The sequence below is a fragment of the Eleutherodactylus coqui genome, chromosome 8 (genome assembly GCF_035609145.1).
Source record: "Eleutherodactylus coqui strain aEleCoq1 chromosome 8, aEleCoq1.hap1, whole genome shotgun sequence".
Lineage (NCBI taxonomy): Eukaryota > Metazoa > Chordata > Amphibia > Anura > Eleutherodactylidae > Eleutherodactylus > Eleutherodactylus coqui.
Window position 1 is genome coordinate 207078946 of NC_089844.1, and position 15941 is coordinate 207094886.

The window sequence follows — 15941 nt, forward strand, 5'->3', positions numbered from 1 at the left end:
CGTGGTCCAAGTCAGTGTCGGTGCTCTCCCCCTCTCTGCACGCCGTTTGTGAGATGGGAGCAGCCGGGAAGCTGTCAGCTCTCAGGTGCGGGACCTCCGTCGGGAGGAAGAACTCCTCTAAGCGTCTCGGCTGAGACCGGGAGGGACGGTGTCGGGTCATTGCTGTGGTGAGGAGAGCCGGAGGCTGCACTGCGCTATGACAGGTGAGCGGAGGGCTGCTTTTCCTGTAGGTTTTCGGTGGTGTTGGCATGGAGCGTACGGACTATGCTGCCATCTTCAAGCTCGGCTAGGCCACGTCCCGCAACCTACGTATTGTTAAGGTATCGCTGCTGTCCGTGGTGGAGAAGAGAACTCTGGGGAAATCCAGGCTTTGTTCATCTTGATGAGTGTAAGCCTGTCGGCACTGTCGGTTGACAGGCGGGTACGCTTATCCGTGATTATTCCCCCAGCCGCACTAAACAGCCTCTCTGACAAGACGCTAGCCGCAGGACAAGCAAGCACCTCCAGGGCATACAGCGCGAGTTCAGGCCACGTGTCCAGCTTCGACACCCAGTAGTTGTAGGGGGCAGAGGCGTCACGGAGGACGGTCGTGCGATCGGCTACGTACTCCCTCACCATCCTTTTACAGTGCTCCCGCCGACTCCGCCTTGACTGGGGAGCGGTGACACAGTCTTGCTGGGGAGCCATAAAGCTGTCCAGGGCCTTAAAGACTGTTGCACTGCCTGGGCTGTACATGCTGCCTGATCTCTGCGCCTCCCCTGCTACCTGGCCCTCGGAACTGCGCCTTCTGCCACTAGCGCTGTCGGATGGGAAGTTTACCATCAGTTTGTCCGCCAGGGTCCTGTGGTATAGCATCACTCTCGAACCCCTTTCCTCTTCGGGAATGAGAGTGGAAAGGTTCTCCTTATACCGTGGGTCGAGCAGTGTGTACACCCAGTAATCCGTAGTGGCCAGAATGCATGTAACGCGAGGGTCACGAGAAAGGCATCCTAACATGAAGTCCGCCATGTGTGCCAGGGTACCTGTACGCAACACATGGCTGTCCTCACTAGGAAGATCACTTTCAGGATCCTCCTTCTCCTCCTCAGGCCATACACGCTGAAAGGATGACAGGCAAGCAGCATGGGTACCCTCAGCAGTTGGCCAAGCTGTCTCTTCCCCCTCCTACTCATGCTCCTCCCCATCCTCCTCCTCAACGCGCTGAGATATAGACATGAGGGTGCTCTGACTATCCAGCGACATACTGTCTTCCCCCGCCTCCGTTTCCGAGCGCAAAGCGTCTGCCTTAATGCTTTGCAGGGAACTTCTCAAGAGGCATAGCAGAGGAATGGTGACGCTAATGATTGCAGCATCGCCGCTCACCATCTGGGTAGACTCCTCAAAGTTTCCAAGGACCTGGCAGATGTCTGCCAACCAGGCCCACTCTTCTGTAAAGAATTGAGGAGGCTGACTCCCACTACGCCGCCCATGTTGGAGTTGGTATTCTACTATAGCTCTACGCTGCTCATAGAGCCTGGCCAACATGTGGAGCGTAGAGTTCCACCATGTGGGCACGTCGCACAGCAGTCGGTGCACTGGCAGATTAAACCGATGTTGCAGGGTGGCAGCGTCCGTCTTGGAGTAGCGGAAATGTACGCTGAGCCGGCGCACCTTTCTGAGCAGGTCTGACAAGCGTGGGTAGCTTTTCAGAAAGCGCTGAACCACCAAATTAAAGACGTGGGCCAGGCATGGCATGTGCGTGAGGCTGCCGAGCTGCAGAGCCGCCACCAGGTTACAGCCGTTGTCACACACGGCCATGCCCAGTTGGAGGCTCAGCGGCGAAAGCCAGCGGTCGGTCTGCTCTGTCAGACCCTGCAGCAGTTCGTGGGCCGTGTGCCTCTTCTCTCCTAAGCTGAGTAGTTTCAGCTCGGCCTGCTGACGCTTGGCCACCGCTGTGCTGCCACGCCGCGCTACACCGACTGCTGGCGACGTGCTGCTGCTGACACATCTTGATTGCGAGACAGAGGTTGCGTAGGAGGAGGAGGGTGGTTTAGTGGAGGAAGCATACACCGCCGCAGATACCAGCACCGAGCTGGGGCCCGCAATTCTGGGGGTGGGTAGGACGTGAGCGGTCCCAGGCTCTGACTCTGTCCCAGCCTCCACTAAATTCACCCAATGAGCCGTCAGGGAGATATAGTGGCCCTGCCCGCCTGTGCTTGTCCACGTGTCCGTTGTTAAGTGGACCTTGGCAGTAACCACGTTGGTGAGGGCGCGTACAATGTTGCGGGAGACGTGGTCGTGCAGGGCTGGGACGGCACATCGGGAAAAGTAGTGGCGACTGGGAACCGAGTAGCGCGGGGCCGCCGCCGCCATCATGTTTTTGAAAGCCTCCGTTTCCACAAGCCTATACGGCAGCATCTCCAGGCTGATCAATTTGGCTATGTGCACGTTTAACGCTTGAGCGTGCGGGTGCGTGGCTGCGTACTTGCGCTTGCGCTCAAACACTTGCGCTAGCGACGGCTGGACGCTGCGCTGAGAGACATTGCTGGATGGGGCCGAGGACAGCGGAGGTGAGGGTGCAGGCCGGGAGACGGTCGTGCCTGTGTCCTGAGGGGGGTTGGATCTCAGTGGCAGGTTGGGGCACAGGGGGAGAGGCAGTGGTGCAAACCGGAAGCGGTGAATGGCCTTTGTCCCACCTTGTGGGGTGCTTGGCCATCATATGTCTGCGCATGCTGGTGGTGGTGAGGCTGGTGGTGGTGGCTCCACGGCTGATCTTGGCGCGACAAAGGTGGCACACCACTGTTCGTCGGTCGTCTGCGCTCTCAGTGAAAAACTGCCAGACCTTTGAGCACCTCAGCCTCTGCAGGGTGACATGGCGCGAGGGGGCGCTTTGGGAAACAGTTGGTGGATTATTCGGTCTGGCCCTGCCTCTACCCCTGGCCACCGCACTGCCTCTTCCAACCTGCCCTGCTGCTGCACTTGCCTCCCCCTCTGAAGACCTGTCCTCAGTAGGCTTAGCAAACCAGGAGGGGTCAGTCACCTCATCGTCCAGCTGCTCTTCCTCCGAATCCTCTGTGCACTCCTCCCTCGGACTTACTGCAATTACTACTACCTGAATGATAGACAACTGTGTCTCATTGTCATCGTCCTCCTTACCCACTGAAAGCTCTTGAGACAGTTGCCGGAAGTCCCCAGCCTCATACCCCGGGAACTTTCCAAAGGTTGGGCATCAGTCACGACAAACTCCTCCGGTGGGAGAGGAACCATTGCTACCCATTCTGGGCAGGGGCCCGAGAACAGTTCCTGGGAGTCTGCCTGCTCCTCAGAATGTGTCACTGTAATGGAGTGAGGAGGCTGGGAGGAAGGAGGAGCAGCAGCCAGAGGATTCAGAGTTGCAGCAGTGGACGGCGTAGAACTCTGGGTGGTCGATAGATTGCTGGATGCACTTTCTGCCATCCACGACAGGACCTGCTCACACTGCTCATTTTCTAATAAAGGTCTACCGCGTGGACCCATTAATTGTGAGATTAATCTGGGGACGCCAGAAACGTGCCTCTCTCCTAATCCTGCAGCAATTGGCTGTGATACACCTGGATCAGGAGCTCGGCCTGTGCCCACAACCTGACTTGGGCCTCCGCGTCCTCGCCCGCGTCCACGTCCTCTAGGCCTACCCCTACCCCTCAGCATGGGGTATTACCAGTAGTGCAGAAACAGAACTCTGTAATTAAATATGCCGCTTATTGGCCTGTGGTTGGAGGCTGACTTCGCTTACGGAACGCACAGCAGAGCCAGGAAAGAATTTTGCGCAAGCCTGTAGTGAGACGTAGGTGCGTATGACTGAGCTAGTGGAATTCACAGCGCAGAAGCAGTCAAGTGTCCAAAGGCCACTAGTAGGCCTTAAGTATTTTGCTTCTATTTTTTTAAAGGCTGAGCTGAGACAGCAGACAGATACTGTAGGCAGCGTATATATTGTATACTCTTTCCCTCTGGCGCTATGACGGCGGTGATGTAACGGGCACAGCAGAGCCAGGAAACAATTTTGCACACGCCTGCTGTAACGCTTAGCTGCGTATTAATTAGGACTACTACCCCCAGCAGACACGCAGTACACTGAAGACTGTCACAGGCAGCCCAAATATAGTATCTTTTCCCAAATTTGTTTGAAAAAGCCCACTGCCTATATAGACAGTATATCTCTTTCACCTTTCCCACTGTCCCTGCCTCACCAGTACTGGCCCTATACTATGTACAATGACTGCAGACTGAGGGTGCAATGCTCTGCACGCCCGATATACAAAATAAAATAAGTGCAACACTGCTAAAAGCAGCCTCAACAGTACTGCACACGGTCAGATGTGGGGTTCTTGAAGCCTAATATTACACCTAACACTCTCCCTATAGCAGCAGCAGCAGCACTTTCCCTGATCTCTGTCAGAATGCATCTGTGGCGAGCCGCGGGAGGGGCCGATTTATATACTCGGGTGACACCTGATCTCCCCAGCCACTCACTGCAGGGGGGTGGTATAGGGCTTGAACGTCGCAGGGGGAAGTTGTAATGCCTTCCCTGTCTTTCTATTGGCCAGAAAAGCGCGCAAATGTCTCAGAGATGAAAGTGAAAGTAACTCGAACACCGCGTGGTGCTCGCCTCGAGTAACGGGCATCTCGAACACGCTAATACTCGAACGAGCATCAAGCTCGGACGAGTACGTTCGCTCATCTCTAATCATTACACAAACAAGGAAAAGAATACATAAAGATGGCAGCGATACTGAATATTGGAGATATCGTTGGAAGTATACATCATAAGGTCTTGGTAGTGTTCCTTTTAACTTTGATAAGACAGAACGGGGGCGCTATCACCAACTGTCACCAGATTCCTGTGACTGCAAAAGACCTCCAGTAAGATCTGGTGGCAGCAGCACTGAGGTCTCTGCACACTAAGGCACATAGTAAATGCTGTAGGTCTTAATGTCCAAACTCTTAAGACATCACCTCCACTAACCCAAAAGCACAAGAAAAGTTCCCTCCAGTATACTCTTAAGACATATAAATACAGTGAAGCATGGCGGTGGCTCGACAAGGCGCTGGGACTGGAAACTGCAGCCTGTGGAGGGTAAGATGGATTCCATCACGTATCAGGAGGTTCTAGGAGATAACGTCTTCTGTAAGGAAGCTGAAGCTTGGACCTTCCAACAGGACATCACTCCCCAGCAGACCTCACAATCCACCAAGGCTTGGGTTAACAAGAAGGCCTGGAAGATTCTGGAGCTGCCATCGGTCTTTGCTGGGGCATGAAGGAGGAGGTTGCAGGTCACCAAGAATATTAGTGAGCTGGAGGCCGTTGTCCATGAGGAGTGGGGTAAGACTCCTCAGGAACATCTGTCTGGACATCACGTCTGCAGCCGGTCAGAGGAGCAAAAGACTCTCTACGAAGTACTAAAGACATCGGTCATGGGGGGAGATAATCCTGGTCAGTGACAGCAGTATCTTGTGGAAAAACTTGATTGTGTTCAGATCTTTAAATTATTCCCAGAAAAACAGCTGAAAGTTCATAAATTTGCCAAATAAACCTGATTTTGCACCAAGGGATGAATAATTTGATTGCAACAGTAGCGGCTTGGTCTGAGTGGTTTAGATGCAGTGAGTTAGTAGCATTCACGGCTGGGGCATTTATACAATATATCACTCTCAACGTGCTGCGTAAATGGTAGATGTGGCAGGTAGCGCCATATTGCAAATATAGAGACCATTCTGGGTGACTCATTCCCTGCCCTACATGTCCAGTAGTTACCCTTCCTAGGTAAACCACTAGATCATTTCATGGGCTCAGAGCCTTAAAGGAATGTGTAATCAGAAAACTAGTGATTGTTAAAATATGTACAGCATAGTGACATGGAAAAAAGACACCTAAACTACTGTATATGTTTAAATAGATGCTGGTACACTGTTGACAAAAGTATGGAACCCCCACCAAGGGGTATAGAGACCTCCCGGACAATGTTGCATCACCTCCCCTGTGGTAATACTCCGGTACAGCTCTGTGTCTCCACCAACATGACAAGCGCCATGTTATACGGCACGCAGTGTGGAGGAGCAGAACGTCTGCAGACTTCATTGGCCAACCCAAAGTCCGGATCTCAATCCCATCGAGCGGGAGGAACTATACCGCTGTGTCCATGCGCCCAACACACCCATCATTTTCCCCCATCACTATCTGAAGCTCCTCAAGGAATGGAGGCAAATCTCGCCACACATCTATGGGGATTTGGTGGGAAGCGACCATGGATGGTTACTGCAATGACTGAGGCCAAAGGTAGCCCAACACCGGATGGAAAAATGTGAAATGTTGAATTTCAGCCTTTACTATGTGTGTCCAACACTGAGACAGCTCTACGGAACACAAGGTCAAAGACCATAGAAACAACAGACTGGAGGGAACTCATTGACACCTCTGGGAGAATGATGTACGAATGCTCTGTTAACTATGCAGGGAGGGGGAGGAGGAGTGCTGTAACTAATCTTTCATTTCTCATTTACAACATTAAACTTTATTTAAAAACAAGTTTGCTGGCTGCTTCCCGTGGCCCCAAGAACATGGCATCATAATGGAACTATAAACTTGAGACCTTGTTTCAAAATCTTCTATGTGGAAGCAGGACATTAATCGGCATCACTGGCCTGGCATAAAATGTTGTGTTGTATTGTGTACTTGGCCGTGTGCATGTCCTACCTGCCACCAGATATGGTTGATATTGTCCATAAACTCTGCTTCTTGATCCCACCGTAACATTCGCCCATTCATTGTCTGATTTGATTACCAGAGGAGCTCAATGGGGGTACTAAGTGACAAAGAAATGGCTTATCCAGTTCCCAAAAATCCTATTCTGGCAAATTTTTATGGGATTCCCAAATCTCACAAAAATGTATTTCCACCTCCCATGCGCCCAATAGTTTCAGGACGAGGATCCCTATGTGAGAAACTCAGCAATTGGGTAGATAGAAAACTACAGCCTGTGGTCGTTCGAATCCCCGGATATATTCCTAATAGCAACAAAGTCATTCAAATATTGGCAGGACACAAATGGGGGGCGGATAAAACCTGGGTAACGTGCGATGTCAAAGCACCTCTGTCCCACACCATTTGGCACTACAGGCACTTGCATCTCACCTAAGGTCTCATGCACAATATAAGGATTCTCTAAGAGCTTTTTTGATGAAAACATTATGTGTCAGTAGGAATTCAGTTGCTTCCAAGTTCAATTCCACACAATCCTTACAATTGGTGGGGGCGCCAATGGGCTCTAGAGTCTCCCCTTCTTTAGCAATATTGTATATGTCCTGGTGGGAATCCAGATATGTTTATGATCAGTGTAACCCCTTTATGGACAACATATGTTGGTATGGGCGTTACATTGATGACGTGATTATTATATGGCCCATGACTAGTGATGGTATGAACAGAGACGAATACGAAAAAAAAAACAAGATCAAACTAACCAGTTTATAACTTATATCAATGGAAATGATTGCAATCTAGAATTCACCATGGACTTTGATCACAAACAGATCCCTTTTTTGGATATTTTTATTAAGGGAAATAGTCAGGATGGGTCGATCACCGGCGTATTGTACAGAAAAACAGATGCCGGTAATACGATGTTACACGCATCAAGCTGCCATCCGATGCAAACTATACAAGCGATCCCATTGGAGGAGCTATTAAGGGCAAAGCGCCTTTGCACTTTAAGTACAGATTACCAACATGCAGAAAAAGAAATCTGTGATAGGTTGCAAAACAGGGGATACGGAAAACGGGGGAGACGGAAAACGCATTCTGCAACGAGCAAAAAACAGTAGCTTCTAGACAAACAAGAGAAAGGAGTTTAAATGAGAAGCATTCAGACAGATTTAAGAGCAGAGAATGCATCACAGCTAGAGATGAGCGAGCGTACTCGGATAAGCACTACTCGCTCGAGTAATGTGCTTTATCCGAGTATCGCTGTGCTCGTCCCTGAAGATTCGGGTGCCGCTGCGGCTGACAGGTGAGTCGCAGCGGGGAGCCGGGGAGAGAGGGAGAGAAAGATCTCCCCTCCGTTCCTCCCCGCTCTCCCCTGCAGCTCCCCGCTCCGTGCCGGCACCCGAATCTTTAGACCCGAGCACAGCGATACTCGGATAAAGCCAATTACTCGAGCGAGTAGTGCTTATCCGAGTACGCTCGCTCATCTCTAATCACATCTCAACCCCGTTCAGCAGACAATTCACACAGATCAAAAAGATTTTTTTCAACAATCTAGCCATTTTAAAACAAGACCCCAAATTAAAAGTTATATTGGAGTCCGGCACCAGATGTGTCCAGAAGGGCGAGATCGATTGATTTCATGTTCAGGCAAAATAGAGTTCACCCAAATAGAAACAGCAACAGACAGACACCGATTGGCTAAAAAACAATGTTTTTTATAGATGCCTGCAATCACGGTGCCCGATGTGTAAATGTGCACCAAGAAGTGTAAGGAGTTTGGTAGCGACAATACCAGTACCGTATATGCAATTACATCATATAGAAACTGCAAATCAGCGGGAGTTGTCTATATGGCCGGCTGTTCGTCATGTAAGTTACAATATATTGGATGTACCACATCAGAATATCAGACCAGCTACAATATATAGCAAAAGGCCAAACTGGGAGCTCAGATGTGGCCAATCATCTCATCAATTCGCACTCATGCAGTACCGCTAGCTTCACATGTTTTGGTATAGAGAAAGTAACCAATAACAGGCGCGGCGAGGCAACGTTCAATGATATACTGATCAGAGTCCTTTTGGATCCACAAACTGGGGACCAGATCCCCTCAGGGGTTAAATTATAAGTCAGACCTGCATTGCATATACAGGGATCAAACATAGAGAAGAAAGTACATGTAAACTAGACCCCTTTTGGGAGGTTACACTAAGTCAAATCTGCACCATATATATAGAAACCTCACATATGCAGAAAACGAATATGAGGGGATTTATCCAGAGTAAAAAATAAATGGAATGTTTTTTTTTCTTTCTCCCTCTGGGATCAGATCCCTTATGTGGGCTATAATGCAAGTCACACTAATATCATGTACATAGAAACAACATATATGCTCATGTCTTCACTTATCTTTTCACAAAGAGAAATAAGGAAAGGGTTTGTTTTTTTTTTGTTTTGTTTTTCCTGAACACGCAGGCTAACTTCTTTATAAAGGGGAGCTCAGTATAATGCCATCGCATAGCAAGGGAAATCTTTATGGCCCCCTATATATATATATATATATATATATATATATATATATATATATATATATATATATATATATATATATATATATATATTTTATCAACTCAATTGTGAGGTTTAACTCAACAGATACAAACATAGTGCAACTAGGGGTTAATCTTGCAACAATTGAAATCTATGAAGCCTTGGCAGAGCGCCCCATTTTGCGTTATATTGCTATGTGTGCGATATGTGTTTATTACAAGTTTCATTCACAAGCGTTATCCTTCCAGCAATAGTTTGATGTTTTTTGTATATTTTCCCTTTTGCCCTATAGCCTGTACAGCTGACAGTCATTGTAATTATTTGTTCTGTTCCACCCCTTTAAGCTGGTCCCACACTCTATTCAGAGCATACCACTGACGAAGGCTCTGTGTGCGGCCGATACACGTCTGGTCCAGAGAGGTGTATACCTGGCCACTGACGAAGGCTCTGTGCAGCCGATACACGTCTGGTCCAGAGAGGTGTATACCTGGCCACTGACGAAGGCTCTGTGCAGCCGATACGCGTCTGGTCCAGAGATGTGTATACCTGGCCACTGACGAAGGCTCTGTGCAGCCGATACACGTCTGGTCCAGAGAGGTGTATACCTGGCCACTGACGAAGGCTCTGTGCAGCCGATACGCGTCTGGTCCAGAGATGTGTATACCTGGCAATATTAAATATGTCTAAATACAGGAAGATTATATATTTTATTCTGCAAGCAAGCCTGAATGACACTTTTTCCTGCATGGAATTCTCTGCTGTTTAATCCCAGGACCGGGGGCAGGTGAACCCGCTTGAGCAAGCAGTGGATCGTGAGATATATGAAGTGAGCAAGCGGACAGCACAGCACACTATTTTCAAGTGTCTTTTTCTCTGCTTCTGGCAGTGTGCATTATGTGTTCTAGCAGTTATAGCCTGTATGATGTGTCGGAATGCCTAATGTCAGATGGGTGTGTGCTCATTTACCCATTCAACTGTATTCTATACGGTTGTGGCAAAAGCAAAATGACAGGTCTATGAATTCACCCTATGGCTGTCACTACCGTCACACTAGGGTTCTTATGAACTGAAACTGCCTATTGTCCCTTCCAACTGGCAGCACCTTGATTTTAGGGTGGTTTTACATGGGACAGCTGTAATCTGAATAGTTGCAGAAGCGTACAAACTACTGTCTGTGGGCTCTTACAGAGGGCATACTGTTCACACTCCCTGAACAATTGGGTTGAAATATTGTTGGTCCACTAGTTGGGAAGGGAGGGGGGGGGGGTGTATCTTAATTTCAACCCTTCTGACAGTACGCTTATTAGTTGCTGAGTCCACTGAATGCAGGTGTGGCGACTGAGCACAGTCCTTATGGGGGGAAAGGCAGTGGGGGAACAAGATGGTAGTCACGGTGGCTCTGCTGCTCCTCCAAGAAGGTAAAATGCCACCTGGCTCGGCTGCGCACAGTGGCAAAATTTTGACAGTTCTCACTGTGCTGCCCGCAAGGGTTGGACAGGGTAAGATGGCGATACCCCAGTGAGGCGCTACTCACAGAGTTGGGTAGGGGAAGTGTTTAGTTGTGAATGCCAGCTTGTGTATGAGTAGGAACCAGTTCCGAGTAAAATAATAAATGCAAAAATAGGGGTTGCAGTCCTTACCTCTGGAGCGTGTAGAGTGGTACTTCAGTACAGATGTTATACATGGTGGGAAGTTACTCCCAGAAGCAGCATTTACCTGGTAAAACACGTTAACGCTTTTATGGGCAGGGAGGGAGAGAGTTCTTTATCTACTGCAAGTAAATGTAATACAAGTTGTGCAACTGCTGCCAAGTAAAGACAACTTGGCACCAGAAAAACACTTGGGTTAGATTTTAAGACCACGGGTCAGCCTGTCCCCTTCTTGACCTCCCGACCCTACACTCCAGCTTTACTTCTCTGGCTGGGATACAAAGAGCTGACTGTTACTGGCTTGCTTGACTGTACCAGCTTCTTGCTGCAGTTCTGTTCTGACCAAACTCCTTTTGATAGAGTGAGGGATGGATGGATGGATGAATGGATAGATAGCTATGCGAGAGAGATATGAGATACAGTGAAAGAAGTATTTGATCCCGTGCTGGTTCTGTAAGTTTGGCCGCTGTCAGACATGAACAGTCTATAATTTTTAGCGTAGGTTATTTTAACAGTGAGAGAAATATCCAAAAAACTATCTGAAAATCACATTGTCTAAATGTATACATTATGTTTTGGGGCTGTTTCTCTGCTAAGGGCACAGGACTACTTCACCGCATCAGTAGGAGAGTGGATGGAGCCATATAGCGTAAAATCCTGAGTGACAGCCTCCTTCCCTCCACCAGGACATTAAACATGGGTCGTGGCTGGTTCTTCCAGCACGACAATGACCCAAGACATACAGCCAAGGCAACAAAGGAGTGGCTCAAAAAGAAGCACATTAAGGTCATGAAGTGGTCCAGCCAGTCTACAGACCTCCATCCCAAGGAAAACTTATGGAGGGAGCTGAAGATCAGAGTTGCCAAGCAACAGCCTCGAAATCGTAATGAATTAGAGATGATCTGCAAAGAAGAGTGGACCAAAATTCCTTCTCATATGTGCGCAAACCTCATCATCAACTACAAAGACCGTCTGACTGCTGGGCCTGGCTACAAGGGTTTGCCACCAAGTATTAAGTCTTGTTTGCCAGCGGGATCAAATACTTAATTTTCTTTGCAAAATGCTAATAAATATATATAATTTAGACAATGTGATAGATTGTTCATGTTTTTGACAGCGGGTAAACTTACAAAATCAGCAAGAGATCAAATACTTATTTCCTTCACTGTAGATGGATAACTCTCCTCTGCTAACGCTTCAGAATAAATGGATTTGATAGTACTCTCCCCCTAGATGTTCTAGTTTCCCACCCAACTCGCTTTCTCTGAAGGCTGGGTGAAGGTGGTCTCTTTGCTCCTCCCCGATCTCTATCTCAGGCTCCCCTGCACTAGACTGACTAACCCTGCCCACCTCAGCCAAACCAATGAGAGCCCGCAGCACAGGAGCGCCGAACCAGTGAGAGCCCGCGGCGCGCGAGCGCCAAACCAGTGAGAGCCCGCGGCGCGCGAGCGCCAAACCAGTGAGAGCCCGCGGCACGGGAGCGCCAAACCAGTGAGAGCCCGCGGCACGGGAGCGCCAAACCAGTGAGAGCCCGCGGCACGGGAGCGCCAAACCAGTGAGAGCCCGCGGCACGGGAGCGCCAAACCAGTGAGAGCCCGCGGCACGGGAGCGCCAAACCAGTGAGAGCCCGCGGCGCGGGAGCGCCAAACCAGTGAGAGCCCGCGGCGCGGGAGCGCCAAACCAGTGAGAGCCCGCGGCGCGGGAGCGCCAAACCAGTGAGAGCCCGCGGCGCGGGAGCGCCAAACCAGTGAGAGCCCGCGGCGCGGGAGCGCCAAACCAGTGAGAGCCCGCAGCAGGGGAGCGCCAAACCAGTGAGAGCCCGCAGCAGTTTAGTGGCTTTTTGAAGGTCAACAGGGAGTGTTCAGTCGAGGACCACTCACATATGTGTGTGGGAACCAATGAGTGCTAAATGGGAGAGGAAACCGTTAGAGGAACAATCCTCTTTCGCTGGGAGACTCGTGCCCCACAAGTGCACACCTCTCTACACAAGACTAATTATAGTCTGTCAAGGACTAGCCGACTATTTTGCAAACAGGCAATCTATCAACCAGCAACTATTTACAGGCGAACTGAAACAAAGCGACCAGTGAATGAATCCTCGCCCGTCACCCGGTTAGGGTCCATCTTTACACGGAACTACTGTTGCTTACATTCTAGTGACTATTCTGATAGTTGTCACATGTGAAGCCACCGTCGGTCTGTATGCTACGCATGCCTCTTGTACATCGTCAGTGATAATTGTTCTCGTGTGAAACCGATTTTGTGTCAACAAACTAATAATTAAAGGTGAGAAAAGGACAAAATCGGAACCCTTTGAGTGATACATTAGGAAGGACTGGCGTCCGGGGAAGGGGTCAGATCCCTGCATGCCTTAGAGTACTGCATGACGGAACAATTCCTGCTTCGATAACCGGTATACAGTCATGTTCCAGAGACGGAGTTTTACTAGCAGTTTTTATATATTTGTTTTTCATTGTTTGTCGTTCCTTCATTTAAGGCCGCGTATTTGCGAATTCTCCGGACGCAGCCTGTGTAATAGGACTTAAGAAGAAAGTTGTGGCATTTACATCGGTTTGTGAATTGAAAAAAGTTACTGACTTTGAGTAAGTATACTAAACCTATTGGACCGAATATGTTGTAAAGGGATTCCCTGGGCTCCTACAGCGGCAGGATGGTCCATAGAGGAGCGTCTGCCCGGTGACCACCGGCCTTATTTCTTCTATGTTGGAAGCAGACTAGCTTTAGCTTCTGGGCATGGAGGCCATATGTCCCTCTAGTACAGGGATACATAAACCTCCATGTGCTCCCATAAGGTTTAGTGATATGTTGTATCGTCTTCCCAAGAAGCAATGCTTCTAGATGTAAATGGCCGAGTACATAGAGCAGTGGATGGATTTTGAGGAATATTGTGACCTATTTCAGAGGCGGGGGTACAATGGTGCACTTGAACGGGAGCCCTAATACCCCCATTACTCAGTATGACGCTATGTACCATGACATTGTGCTCCGTGTTACCGTGGTTTTTTTGTCTTCCAGGCATCGGATGCCTAAAGAGCAGTGGTGGCTGAAGTTGCGTCTGATGCTAAAGATGCTGGCCAACTATCAAATCAGCTTAACAGAATATGTGTCCGGAAAGATAGAACATGTAACACGCAGGACTCTAAGCATCGAGAAAGGGTTTTGATTGGTCCAAGATATGTGGAATTCTTCTACCATGATGAGCTATGAAAGTATCAATGCTAAACATAATCATTGCAGTGACTAACTCCTCCCTTGTAAAATAATGAGAATTATAGGGGTTGATCAGTTGCAAAATGTTGATGGCCTATCAGCTGGATAGGTCATCACTAGTAAAGCAGTGCAGGTCTGCCACCCAGGAACTTCCCCGATCAGTTGGCCAGTGCATGGAGCTGATTCGATGCAGTGGCCAAGCTTGATATTTCAGGCCAAGTTCCAATAGAAATTCATGGCTGAAATACCAAGCCTGGCCACTGCAGTGAGAACAGAGCTGTCTGCTTCCTGCAGAAATCAGCACGGTGTATAAAAGTACCAGCCCAGAGAACAGCTCATCAGCAATAGACCCCATCAATAGTTTACAACTGAACAGCCTCTATTAATTACACTTAGATGATAAATGAGCCTTCTTTTTGTTCTTCCCTAGTTGCCCCCCCCCCCCCCCCCCCCCTCCCGACTTCCCGATTAGCATTATTTACTGCCGGCTTGCTTTACTGTAAAGCACATAAATGTGAGAGTTGCAGTGAATGAGGCCTGCCATGTGCATGGATGGAGAACGTGTCCTGTCATCCCGTATTACCGTCTCAGAAATACTTCATTCTTGAACATGGAATCTGTTTTAAACTCTTTAAAGGGTTTTTTTGGGGACGAAGAGATTAATGACCTAATCTAAGGACAAGTCAACAAAGGAACCAGTTCATCTCCTTTTGAGCCCCATAAACTAATTTCTGTTCCCTACTCTCCAGGTGACCCATTCCAGTGCCGTGAAGTCAGCCCACACCAGCAGCTTCTTTCTATGCACCCATCCAATTAGTGATGTGCCGCATACAGAGTCGAGCTGCTGGCACCCGCTGACTTCGCGAGAACAAGGCACTGCATGGGGTGTCCAGAGAGGATGAAGGATGCCTCCCTGGACTCCCCATTCCATCACCTTTGAGCCCCATAACTTAGTTTTATGGGGCTCAGTGGTGATGACTGTTTCCCTTTAATGTCAGATTGTGGGGTCCACCACTCAGGACCCCCACTGATCAGCTGTCTGAAGTGACTGCAACACTGGGGTAAGCAGCGCGCCCATTTCACTGCAGACCAGGCATATAGCAGCAAAATCCAATTCACTTGACTGAGTTGCCGTTGGGACAAGTGATGGAAGAACGTGACATCATAGGCTGTGGTTCTTACCCAAGCGCTGCGGCATCTTCAACGGGGGTCCTGAGTGGCAGACCCCTGTGATGTGATATTGAGGACAGGTCATCAATATCTTAGTCCCACAAAACCCCTTTGATAAGACAAAAGTATTGCACTAAATAAATCGCTTAAATGTATAAAAAATAAAGCCTAAATAAATGCAGGTAAATCATCCCCCGCGGTTGTTTCTGCACAATGCGGCCATGATTGGTCTGTCTGAGGGACAAGCTCTTTTGATATTAAAGTGTATTCCTGTCTTGGTAAGTTATGCTCTGTGCTGTGGATAGGGAATGATGTGCGACTCGGTGGGAGTCTGATCACTGGGGCCCCCACCAGAAATCCTGGCAGACCCCTGAATTCCGATAGCAGTGCCCATGTGCATGCGGGGAGACCGCAGGAGATTGCAAAGTGCTAGAACTCTGCTCTCAAATGAATGGCCACTGCTGTAAAAATTCTGGGTCAATGGGGGTCCCAGTACTTGGACCTCCAACTGATTGGCAGGAAAGATGGAGAAATTGGAAATTGTTTCTGTTGTGGAGGAACGGCAGGTAAATTGCACAGGGCTTCCTGCATAGTTCCTCAGTGCAACTGAAAAAAATAGAAAG

At 49.0% G+C, this 15941-nt stretch overlaps 1 protein-coding gene across 2 annotated transcripts in view; it reads left to right on the top strand.

Annotated features, from left to right (window-relative positions):
- PFKL (phosphofructokinase, liver type) overlaps window positions 1-15510 on the top strand; it is a 115758-nt gene extending 100248 nt beyond the window's left edge. Inside the window, exons 21-22 of one of the 2 annotated variants that reach the window (XM_066577269.1) lie at window positions 13415-13520; window positions 13954-15510. In XM_066577269.1, the coding sequence (XP_066433366.1) occupies window positions 13415-13520; window positions 13954-14101 (254 nt within the window). In that variant the 3' untranslated portion in view covers window positions 14102-15510. Of the gene's footprint in view, window positions 1-13414; window positions 13521-13953 lie in introns of those variants that run through there. The other variant, XR_010786465.1, reaches the window with a different exon arrangement.
- Window positions 15511-15941: the final 431 nt, after the last annotated feature.